Source organism: Panthera tigris, chromosome C1 (assembly GCF_018350195.1).
Source record: "Panthera tigris isolate Pti1 chromosome C1, P.tigris_Pti1_mat1.1, whole genome shotgun sequence".
NCBI classification, from domain to species: Eukaryota; Metazoa; Chordata; class Mammalia; order Carnivora; family Felidae; genus Panthera; species Panthera tigris.
This window is the reverse complement of record NC_056667.1, coordinates 55,238,604-55,251,394: the sequence shown is the minus strand read 5'-3', so window position 1 is coordinate 55,251,394 and position 12,791 is coordinate 55,238,604. Positions and strand designations below refer to the sequence as shown.

Below are 12,791 nucleotides of genomic sequence, written 5' to 3'. Positions count from 1 at the left end.
GCTGAATGAATAAAGTAGAGGCCAACTCTAACATAATGACTGTGTCATTTAGAGAAGTTGTTACCAAATGTAAATAAAGCATCTGTAGGAGTGCCTGGGTGACCCAGTCAGTTAAGCATCAGACTCTTGATTTTTTTTGGCTCAGGTCATGATCTCAGCTTTGTGGTATCAAGCCCCACGTTGGGCTCTGCACTGACAGCACGGACAGCATGGAGCCTGTTTGGTATTCTCTCTCTTCCTCTCTCTCTCTCTCTCTGTCCCTCCTCTGAGTGTGTGCCCTCTCTTCCTCTCTCCCTCTCTTTAAATAAACATTAAAAAAATAAATAAATAAAATACTTGGAACAGACCCAGAAAATTCACCAAGATTATATCCTCAAGACCCAACTGCAGTGGCATTTGAAGAAGGTATTCTGATATATTACATTTTAACAACAGCAGGATACTAAATAGTGGTATGAGTTCAATTACCCCCACAGGGTATATTAAAAATTATATATGCAGTACTTACTGAAGAAAATTTTTTAAAAAAATATAGAAAGCAAAAGTGGGGAGTCCCTGGGTGGCTCAGATGGTTAAGCATTCAACTTTTGGTTTCAGCTTAGTTCATGAATCGAGCCCCAGGTTGAGCTCTCTGTGCTGATAGCTCAGAGCCTGCTTGGGATTCTCCTCTCTCTCTCTGTCCTTCCCTGCTCACTCTCTCTCTCTCTTTCTTTCAAAATAAATAAATACACTTATAAAAAAAAGCAAAAGAGAAGGAAAATCACCTGTAATCCTATGATGCAGTCATGACCTCTGTTAACATTTTCATATACATTCTACTAGATTTTTTTTAAGATGCAAAAAATGTGTAGTCATGTAAATACATTTTTTTCTTTTCTTTTTTTTTTTTTTGAGAAAGGGTGGGGAAAGTGGGGGAGATGGAAAGAGAGAATTTGAAGCAGGCTCCATGCCCAGCAAGGAACCCAACTTGGGGCTCGATCTCACAATTGTGAGATCATGACCTGAGCCGAAACCAAGAGTTGGATGCTTAACCAACTGAGTCACCTAGGCACCCCGTTAATACATATTTTATTATTTTATTTTATTTTATTTTATTTCATTTCATTTATTTATTTAGAGAGACCGAGTGTGAGTGGGGCCTGGGCAGAGAGACAGGGAGAGACAATCTCAAGCAGGCTCCACATTGTTAGTAAAGGGCCTGATGTGGGAATTAAACTCATGAACCATGAGATCATGACCTGAGCTGAAATCAAGAGTCAGATGCTTAACTGACTGAGCCACCCAGGCACCCCAATACATATTTTAAATAGCATCATCCCATACATACTACAAAAAGTCTACCTTTTTACTCATTATGTGCATTTTTGCTTGTCAATAAAAGCACAATTAGAATATCACTTTAATGCTAGTGTGGGATTAGGCAGGTGAGAGTCATGATACATTAAGCCAGTCCATTCTCTATTATTTAACAGGTTGTTTGTGGTGTTTCACTATTTCAAAAATTTTTCCACAAACATCTTTGTGCCTACACTTCTAAGCACTTACCATTTGCTGAGGATTCATTTCTAATGGTAAAATTTTTTGGTCAAAGATATGTTAGTATTTGAAGTTTGTTACGTACGGCCAAATGTCTTCAGAAAGTTGTACAAATTTACATACCCACCAGCAGGCTACAAGCGTATCTCTTCCCCACACACTCCCCACATGGGTTATACTAACTCTACTTACTCTTTCTCAGTGTGATTTGGTTTCTCATGTTTTTTCAAAATTTGCATGTCATTGATTGCTAGTTAGGTTGAACATATTTTCACATCTTTATTGCTACTTTTCTATTTAGAGTTGCCAGTTCATATCCCCTGGTCACTTATTTATTTGAAAAAATAGATAGATAGATAGATAGATAGATAGATAATCTCCTTTTGCTGAAAATGTGATATAAACACTTCTTAAATTGCTATTTACATTTTTAAGACATTTCATTTATTTAAAAAAATTTTTAATGTTTATTTATTTATGAGAGAGAGAGAGCATGAGAAGGGGAGGGGCAGAGAAAGAGGGAGACACAGAATCTGAAGCAGGCTCCAGGCTCTGAGCTGTCAGCACAGAGCCCGACTCAGGGCTCAAACTCAGGAGCAGTGAGATCATGACCTGAGCCTAAATCAGACATCTAACTGACTGAGCCACCCAGGTGCCCCAAATTGCTATCTACGTTTTTAAAGCTTTGTTTGTGGTGTTTAAAAAATTTTTATTTTACTATGCATACAGTTTGAGCTTTTTCTCCATACAGTTAATTCATCTTTTCCTTCAGGTTTCTGCCTTAGATACCTACCCACATTTGTCAGAGGTTATCAGTTACCAGTTATCATTCTCCCAAACACTCTCTCCTCATCATCTTTAGCAAGGGAACACTGCTGCCTGGAGTATATTTCTAAGTCTCCTTTGCACCTGTGACCAGGTGACCAGGCAGAGTCAATGACTCCAAGTGTGTTGTGTGACCTGGAACAAAGCTCCTCAGGGTGAGAGCCCTCCTCTCTTCCTTCTTTTCCTAGAAGAAAGTAGCTAGAGCTCTGGCAGCCATCTTGGACCACTTCCATCTTGAGGATGGAAGCCAACTTGGCAGAGGGAACAGAAAGAAGGAGCCTGGAATAACCAAGCTGTCACATCAGCCCTGAGCTGTCTACCTCTGAACTTCTTATATGTGAGAGAATTAATAAAAGACACTCTAGTCAGACCTCTGGTAAGAGCAACCCCTTACTGCTAAGAGCAATTCCCAACTCCTATACCAACCCAAAGTTACATCTATATTTATTTGTATTTTCTTCTAGTTATTTTTAGCTACTCTATTATCTCTATGTTTATGGCTGTATGACTGAAAAGATATATAACTAAGATTTAACAGTGTATATAAAATAATCATGTTTGAGTAGAAACTTCTTTCAAATGATGATTGCTAGACTCACATGTAGATAAGATTGTTCCACTGGATTTTAAGAAAGGATTTAATTATAGTTTTATTAGGCGTTTTTGGAAAAGTTAGGCCAGTGATCTTGACATGGAATCTATTTATAATACAGATTTGAGAAACAGCATTTATATCCATTTTATTGACTAATCATAGGCTTTTATCTTGAGAAATTAGTTTTCAGAGCATGCAACTGTAAAATGTGTATAGCTAGTCGGGAGATTTTCAATATAGATAATTGGTACATATCTAAATTTGTGTAATAAAGAGCTATAGTACAGAAAAATTTTACTATGATTTCATTACAGCCAGAATTTCAACACTATTGGTTTTAAAATATGCTTACGTGTAGAATATTGTTTTCTAGAACTTGACAACACATGCTATTCTTGCTCCTAGAAAAATTAGCCAAATATTAGTGTTCAATTTAATGTAACTAATATTTCCTAACATTTGTTAAGCACCTACTATATATTAGTCTTTATTTAATCTGACAATGAGCTGCAAGACAGATAATATAATCCCTACTTTGGAGAGGGGGAAACTGAAGTTCAGACATGTTAATTCACTTGTCCAAGGCCGGGTGCAAAAGAGCCTCTGAAGGCTGTTAGCTCCAAACTCCTGTGTTACTCATGCCAGGCCCTGGGCTGAGCCGGTGGGAGATATGAGGTAAGTAAGATACAGTTTCCCACAGGCACTAATTGAAGGAAACTTGGTACTTACCTGCCTCACACAGGTCCGTTATGTTAATACGAGTAGGCAGGGAACTGCCTTTTGAGTTGGCTGCAGACACAGTTGCAGCCCACTTTCCAGTTCTGGGAATGATCCAGGTCCAGGAGGTGTGTTCTGTGATGTTCTGCATTGTGACTTTCCCCCCTGCCACCTCCTGCAAGGTCACTAGATAGTGGAGGATTTTCCCTCTTGCCTCAGATACACTCATATTCTGTAAAGAAACACATCCATTTACTGTGTAGTCTCAAACAAGGTCGCTGGATCTTTGTGCCTGGACCTTATGGCTCCTGTAGCAGCAGGTTACATCCGAATGACTTATTTATATCTTCTCATCTGCTGCACTGCATATTTTTGTGCCTCCACAAAAACCCACCATTTAGGGGAAAAATCAGTTAATATTTTTTAAAGCTAATTCTTAAAGACACATCGATTTTCCTTTCTTGTTTCAAAATGAAACTTCCAGCAGTAGAAAACTCAATTACATCCAATGGAACAAGAGTGGAATCTGAACTCAGATGATCTAGGTTTCAGTTCCAGCCCCACCAATTACTAGCTGTGTGAGCCAGCGCAAGGCATTCAGCACCTCTGAATCTCCATTTTTAAATCTGTGAAATACACACACACACACACACACACACACACACACACACACACACACAAACTTTTTATGTAGAAAGTGTAATGCTGCTCATTAAATCAAAAGTGAGATTTTCAAGAGCTAAACTAGTAAAATCCACACTTCATGAACTGGATTAGCCATCTGTCCTAGGAAAGTAAGACACTGTTTATAAATGTGTGACTAATGAGTTTTGGAATTGCAAGAATTCCAATTGAGATCATTTGGGAGGGATCCCAGAAAGTAAGCAGAAAACTAATTATTTGTATTGTAACCCTGTTTGGATAAGGACCATGGGAAACAGAAGCAATGAAAATGGAGAGCTGCCAAGGCCAGCAATGGCAGTACCCGTCCATGCCTAGTACAGGGAGAAAAAGGTTTAACCCGTGAGACTTAAGCATTACCATTTTCTTGGCAAGGCTATTCCTTCATGGGTGCAGCTGCTAAAAGACACATTTTAGGACTGCCAAATGCCCCTTTCTCTGATTCCCTGCCCCTCAAGCCATCTCCTAATAATTTTGTTTCCTGTGAAGTTTATCTTTCAGGAGAGACTGGGATAACAGGAACATCTGGTTTACTTAAAATTTATGTTTTTCACTTTAAGTGAATAAATTGGCCTTCTGATTATAATTTGGCTTCTGAAATAATTAGCATGCTGAGAGAGAATGTTCCTATCTGCTGACTCAAGCCTCCTAGTTAGCCCAACAGCTGCATTCCTCACTATAAATTAATCCATGAACATCTAGCTTTTTATATTTCAGTCTCTGGGAACTTGATTAATGCAGGTCCTATCCTAGGTGCCCTTCTGGATCCACAAGGTCCAGGACTGGATCTTAAACCATGGTCAATGCACCAGATGAATGCCATGTTGCTGAGGGCTCTTTTGGGTGCACATTCAGTCTTTCCCTAGAAGACATTTTTGTGTTTTGGCAAGAACCAAGAAAGTTAATATTTTAATTGTACACCACAGTCAATCTTATATGCCTGTTGTTTGCATTAAAGTGAGTGCTTTTGAAATTGCGATATTCTGAACTGTTATTAATAAATATGCCCTTTGTACCCCAATGTTTATAGCAGCACTACCAACAATAGCCAAAGTATGGAAAGAGCCCAAATATCCATCGATGGATGAATGGATAAAGAAGATGTGGTATATATATACAACGGAGTATTACTCAGCAATCAAAAAGAATGAAATCTTGCAATTTGCAGCTACATGGATGGAACTAGAGGGTATTATGCTAAGTGAAATTAGTCAGGGAAAGACAAATATCATATAACTCCACCCATATGAGGACTTTAAGAGACAAAACAGATGAACATAAGGGAAGGGAAGCAAAAATAATATACAATCAGGAAGGGTGACAAAACATAAGAGACTCTTAAATATGGAGAACAACAGGGGTTACTGGAAGGGTTGTAGGAGAGGGGATGGGCTAAATGGGTAAGGGACATTAAGGAATCTACTCCTGAAATCATTGTTGCACTATATGCTAACTAACTTGGATGTAAATTAAAATAAAATAAAAAATAAAAAATAAACATGCCTTTTGTCACAGGAGAAAAAAAGGATAAGTTAAAGCAAAAGCTGACTGGAGAAGCTAATTCCCTTAGCTATCACTCTATCCTTCCCTATCTCCTCTGTAGGTCCAGAGATAGGACTATTATCCACCCTCACACCATATACCCCTTAGGGCACTCCTCAAGAGTTAACTGTGCTCACAAAGCTCCCCATTCTTGACAGGAACACAAGGGGCTTCAGTCTTACTCTGACAACTGAGAAAATGGACCCCTAATTGAAAAAAACACCTTGCAACTCAACCCTCACTACCTTCCTCTCACTGTCCTTCATAGACACATCAGCCATCTCCTTCAATCCTATGGGAGAGTGCTGGAAGAAGGAGGAAATGCCAAATCATCTTGGATCCAATGACCTTCCTAGGAACTGCTGTGGAAATCTAGCTCATTTCCACACACCACACACTGCAGTGATCTAGTGAACAGAGATGTGGATCTGAAAGATGAGTGAAGGTTCCTAGAGGGTAGTGAAGGGCCTGGACCCAAACCCTTGCATTTTCCCCTCCACATCCCATATTTTGGAGTTGAAAATATCATTGAGAAGGTGAAGGTGGAGGTAAGGTAGTTAGAGAAATAAATATGGTATCCCATATTTATACATATGTGTATATGTATGTATAAATATGTGTGTATATATATGTATATGTATACACATACACATATGCTTATACACATACACATACAAGTTATGCTTATATAAAATATTAAGCTCAAGTTTTAGGATAAAGGTTAACATCACTCAGGCAATTGGTCTCCTTCACCAATCTGAAAATGGGCACAATTTGTCCAACACGGTCCATAGAACAAAAAACTCAATGAGCCAAAAGGAAAACAGGTGTTTATCCAGCTGGGCACATAGTCTCCTGAAGCAACTGAAAACAGTGCAATTTGGCTTTTTAAAAAAATAATAACATAAAGTTTGCAAATAATGCATGTAATACATCACCTCCAGATTATACTTGGTCTTGATCTAATGGAATATCATCACAGAACTTCAGAACCAGGCAGGATTCTACAGTTTAACAGTTCATTCAACATTTCATTTTACCAATAGGGAAATTGAGTCTGGGACATGAAGTGACTTGCTTAAGGGCTCTCAAGGGATAGATGGAGGAGCTGAGGTTGGAATCCAAGGCTCTTGACTAGTGATCCCTCTACTCCTGCTCCTTCTGTTGGCAAGCCTGAGACAACTGGTCACCAGGGGGCACCATGTTTCATAGTTGGAATCCCCAGTCACTCTCTGGCCCAATGTTGGAAAGCAGCTTGTCTAATTGCAAGGTTGTGGTATATTCTGATGTGGAACATCAACAGCAGACAACAGGTCAACAATTTTGGGAGGGTGGAGATCCAGAATTCTTTTTTTTCCAGAGCCAACAGGCCTTGCGTCACAAGGAGACAAGCTGTGAATCCCAAAGAACTGCCATCTGAGGAGCCAGCTGGGTCTTTCTAGATGAACTTCTTTTATTCTAATGTGTATGTATATATATATACAATATACATATATATACACATATATATATACACTATATACACATGTATATATACAATATATATATACACGCACACACACATATATATACACTAATGTATTTATTTTTAATATTTATTCTAATATTTTATTCTAATGTATATTTGGGTGAGTGATAGGGAGAAACTATCATTTATTGGGCCATACCATGAGTCAGAAACTTTACATCTATTGTCACATTTAGTCCTCACATCTCCCCATCCTGAGGGAGCTGAAGCTTGGAGAGGTTAAGAGACTGATGCAAGTAGTCCCCACAGAAAAGTAAGTTTTTAGTGCGCCCCCTAGTGGGTGTAAGAGGGTGTACGGTGGGTGTAAGGCAATGTCCAAAATGTGTCCAATGTCTCTGGTACTTCTTGTACCTTTGTGGGCAGTGCTGAAAGCAGGTCTCAAGCCAGTGTTCCTACTGTCATTGTCAGCCTCTCCTATTGGTAAGAGTGTGCTAAGCAGGAAAAGCTGTCCCACGGTCTCCTTCAGTTTTCTTTCTGCTCCGTAAGAAATGATCTAAACTTAGTATGAGTTAGCTTTTCTGACAGGTTTGTCTACGAAGCAAAGAGTGAACAGCTCTCTCACAAACTATTGTGAGAGTTCTGTTGGGTGAAAAGGCTTTCACCATCAAAAATACCTTGGTAAATGTATCTGTGATAGGACAAAATCTGGTACATGTCAGAATGCAAGACCTCTGTTGTTTTTTGTTTGCTTTGTTTTTAAAGATTTTATTTAAGTACTCTGTACACCCAACATGGGGCTCGAACTCACAACCCTGAGATCAAGAGTCACATGCTCCACCAACTGAGCCCTCCAAATGTCCCTATTTTGTTTTGAAGTATATAGGAAGAAGGGTGTTTCTGTGAATTGATAAATCATGTATTCTTAGGACTTTAAAAAACCTACTGTACTTGTCATAAAATAATATTTTATTCTAACTTTCCCTGATGCAAACAAACAAAAATATGTCAAAGCTGCCAATATGTCAAAGAAGAGAGTCTGTAGTCAAGACATATTAGAAAGGTGGGGAACTTGAATATGTCACAGTTTTGTCTATGAAGACTTTTGGGGTGGCAAGGTTGGTTTTGGAAAGCTACTTAGTTTTTCCTACTCCACCACATAGCAGCTGTGTGACCTTGGCCAAATTATTTTACCTTTCTGAGGCTCAATTTACTTATCTGTAAAATGAGGTAATTCTGTGTATAGCATAGGCTTACTGGAGGATTCAATGGGCTGAAGGAGGCAAACAGTTTCAAAGAGTGCTGGATGCATGGCAAATGTTAAGACACTTTGTGAGTTAGTCGGTTATCCTAATATAAAAATCACCGTACCTGGCACTTTTCCATTATATTCATATTACTCTTCTACCAATCTATGGAAGGTCAAGCCATCTTGACTTGGATCCCACCACAGCTCTGTATGAAAATCTCACCAATGTCATACAGTTGATTACAAAGCATGTATAATTTAAGCCTGGGTTTGGTTTCAGAACTCATGATGGCTTTCAGCAACCCAGCCCAAAGTGAAGGAGCACCTCAAAATATAACCCTCATCGGAAGGTTTAAAAATCACTGTATTGAAATGATCCATCTATGGATCTGTCCTCCCATGAGCCTGTCAGCTCACCTTTGTGTCCTCAGAGTCCTGCACAACGTTTGCTTCCTAATAATCTAGCAAATGCTTTTCGTGATTCTCTCATTAATCTTCTCAACAGCCTCATGTAGTACATACTATTACCATATGCATGTGTGAGGAAAGGAAGGCACAGAGAGGTTAAGCACCTTGCTTAAGAACACACAGCCAGTAGGTGGTGAGGCTGCACCCTGAACCCAGGCAGCTCAGTTCTGCCTAGAGGGTAAGCTCTTAACTGCTGTCGTGTTAGCACTTTCTAGATTCTCCCAGGTGTTTTGCTACCCTGAACTTATTTAATGGATACTAATAACTCATGACATCATGATTTCTAACTTGTTTTGTAGCAGAAAATCAGCAAAATAATGGAAACTTTGTTAGAGCAAAACTTGAACTTCCTTTCTGTCTCTGTTTTCTATCTTCTGTTAATTCTCTGCTACCCACTTTCTTATCTTTGTCATTGACCACCTTCTGTTATCCAACTAAGATTCTCTACATTACAGATACTATAATATGTGTGACTAGTAAGCAAGGGAAAACAACCCTTTCTTTCTGAAAATACCTTCAGAAATGCTGTGCCAGCCTGTGATAGGACCAGGGTTGGGAAAGGAAAGGAGACAGAGTTGAATATTGCAACAAAACTATCAAAATCTTCCCATCTGTTGCTTTTGTATTTAAATATTGATTCTGAGATTGGGATGCCTCCTCTAATTATATAAAGGCCTCAGGCTCCTGACAGCCAATCTTCCCTGTGGATTTATGACAGACCTTTGTTCTACATCAATATAAATCAGATTACAAGTAATATTTTCCTACATTTACTGGATTTCTTTCATATGAGGAGGCCAAAGGACACATCTCATCAGTGCAACGTGATATGGATTGTAATATTCTTCATAGGACACAGAGAAATACAGAGAGAAAGAGACGAAGAGAATGTACTAACTAAGCTCCCTCTGGTCACAGACCTTTCTGAGGCTCTGCTGTGAACTGGTGTATGGGGCTTGTTCTTTTCTCTTTCTTCTCGTCTTCTGTGATTTGAGGGTAGCTGTTTATCCGAATGAGTTACGTCATTTAACAAATGAACAAAACCCACCAAATCTTCCCCACTTTTGGAACTGAGTTTCTCTAACTCTCTTCTGTATTGCTTGTGAGGGCCCTAGAGGGGCGCTGTTTGCTACATGAGGGAGCCACTAGCTGCAGGCAGCCATAAAAATCTTGATGTGTGACTGACGTGTCTGCCCTCTGGAGGCAAGCTCTTAGCCGCTGGACCCGCTGGCACTTAGTAGACACACCAGTTTTCAAAGACTTAGTAGGGTAAGAAGAATGTAAAATAGCTGATCAATAATTTTAAAATATTGATTTACATGTTGAAAGGATAATATTCCATACATACTTGGGCTTAAATAAAATATATTATTAAAATTGATCCCACCTGTCTCTTTTTATTTTTTAAATGTGGCTACAAGAAAATTTTAAATTATACATATGACTCTCCTTTGTGGCTTGCTTTATATTTCTATGGGATGGGGCTTCACTACAGTGATCCTTTACATGCTGAATCCATAGTCCTTGGTTTCCTGCCAAATGTTCCCCCACCCTTGTCCCAGCTAACCTGTTCTTCTGGGGTCAGCTCTAGTATTACCTTGCAAGAGATCCTCTGTGACTCCTCACCCATTCCCTTGGTCTACTAGCTAACCTCGATAATCATCTCCCTAGCTGGATCTTGAACTCCTCCTTAACACCTGAGTGCTGTCATCATCCCCATGTCTGTCCTTCTCCTGGACTGTGCGTTCAAGCACCTGAGGACTGCATTTGTCTTGTTCACTTCCATATCTCTGGAATGCAGCACAGTGTCTAGTACTAATGAGAGCCTTCAATATATTTGCTAGTTTGAATGAATGAATGAAGTTGGCTTCATTTATACACACTACTTCCAGATCCATGGCCTCAAACATAATTCCAGAAAGTTTATGACCTGCCATGATTAAGAAATTAACAGAGGAAATTGGAAAGGTTAATGAGGTTTGTCATATCTTTCCATACATTGTCTGTCTATCTATCTATCTATCTATCTATCTATCTATCTATCTATCTATCTATAAGGTGATTTTCTTCCTAAAGGATACATGCTATGTTAAGTGAAAGAAATCTGTACTGGAATCATGGATTGAAATGCTTAATCAAAACAAAGGAAACACTATGAATCTTTGCGGAGAAGGAAGATACAGGGAATGTGAGGGAGTGGATGCTAGAAAGCCCCCTGTGAAGAGCTCTAACATGACACTGGCACTGTTTGTGACAGAGCAACATTTTCTACTTGTTATTGCATTTATTGTTTGAACAATACTGAGGTGTTTTATTTCACAGATTAAGTTGTACTTTTTTGGCTTCAACAAAGAAAGTATTTTTTCTCTTAAAAATAGCTATGGCAAAGCATACTACCAGATATTTTTGAGGAAAGAGAACTTTAGAAGAAAGCTTTCAGGAGAAACCCAGAGTAAGTAGGTAAGAGCCAGAACAATAAAGCAAAAGTCTCCTTCCCCCTCAACACACCCCCACACTCACATTGATCCATACACACATTCACGAACACTCATACCCACACACACTCCGGCCACCATAATTGTGAGAAATTGATTTCTGTTTATAATCCGCCCAGTCTATGGTATTTTGTTATAGTACCCAAAGGGACTAAGACACTCACCTACATGCACCCACACTGACACACAGACTCATAGATACATACCCACACTCCCACTCACATCCCACACACATATAAAAAACTCATACCCAGTCACACATTCACGTTTACTCTCTGCACTCACACACATGCACACATCACTCACATAAATGCACAATCACACATACATACTCACACTCTCCTATATTCACACTTCACTCCCTCACACACCCAGGCTGTACCCATTCAGCAACAAGTTGTTCTCTTCTGATGTAAACATCCTACAATAATGAAAGGTCACCTCACATTCCCCCAGCTGTCAGAGAAACATGCTCTCACTTTGTTCATAGACTAATGGGGTTTTACCTGGGGCTTCCTTTGGTGCCAAGACCTGAAATCCCCCTCTTTGCAGTGGCAGGGTGTCCCTCTCACTGGGGTTCCCAGTATTGATCAAAGTGAAAAAAAAAAAAAAGCCAAAATCAACACACATACATCTTTGCTTCCTTTCCTTGGTGAGGTCTGATTTGGGCCCCACCACAAACCACCTGATCTGGCTGCAGTGTTTCTTCTAGTCTGACATTTAAACAGGTCCCTTATGTCATGGCACCACCCCATCAATTCCCAAGCCTGCCTGAGAGTGGCATAGGGAATCCCCAGGAGGACAAGTGGGACTGGAGTGGTTCCAGACAGGAGCAGTGACTTCTGCCTAGGAAGGCTCCCAGCTGCAAGCACCACAGTACCTGAAATCCTCTCTTTGGAATCACGTCATTTCCCTAGACCTGTTTCTGTTTGTGAAATGGGTGGTGGGCCTGCATGCTGCTTACATTCCCTCCGGCTCTGTGGCTCTGTGGCTCTGTGGTCAAAGCAGGCTGCTCATCTCAGTAACTCTTGTCAGTCTTTTACTGCCACTGCCAGGTGAGTGGCCTATTTGGGGCCACTGAAGAAGCCCAGGGTTTGGCAGAAAAGGACTTAGTCTTGTGATAGTCCTGAAAAACTGAGGACTAGATCCAACATTCCTTAAGGAGCCTCTCTCAAACAGGACAGTCACAGAAGGTCTTGAAGTTGCCCTGTCTTGATC

The 12,791-nt window shown here is 39.8% G+C and overlaps 1 protein-coding gene across 1 annotated transcript in view; it reads right to left on the bottom strand.

The window, feature by feature from the left end:
- IL12RB2 (interleukin 12 receptor subunit beta 2) overlaps positions 1 to 12,791 on the bottom strand; it is a 142,947-nt gene that overhangs the window by 94,173 nt on the left and 35,983 nt on the right. Inside the window, exon 9 of the mRNA XM_042997534.1 lies at positions 3,686 to 3,905. Within this exon, the coding sequence (XP_042853468.1) occupies positions 3,686 to 3,905 (220 nt within the window). The remainder of the gene's footprint in view (positions 1 to 3,685; positions 3,906 to 12,791) is intronic.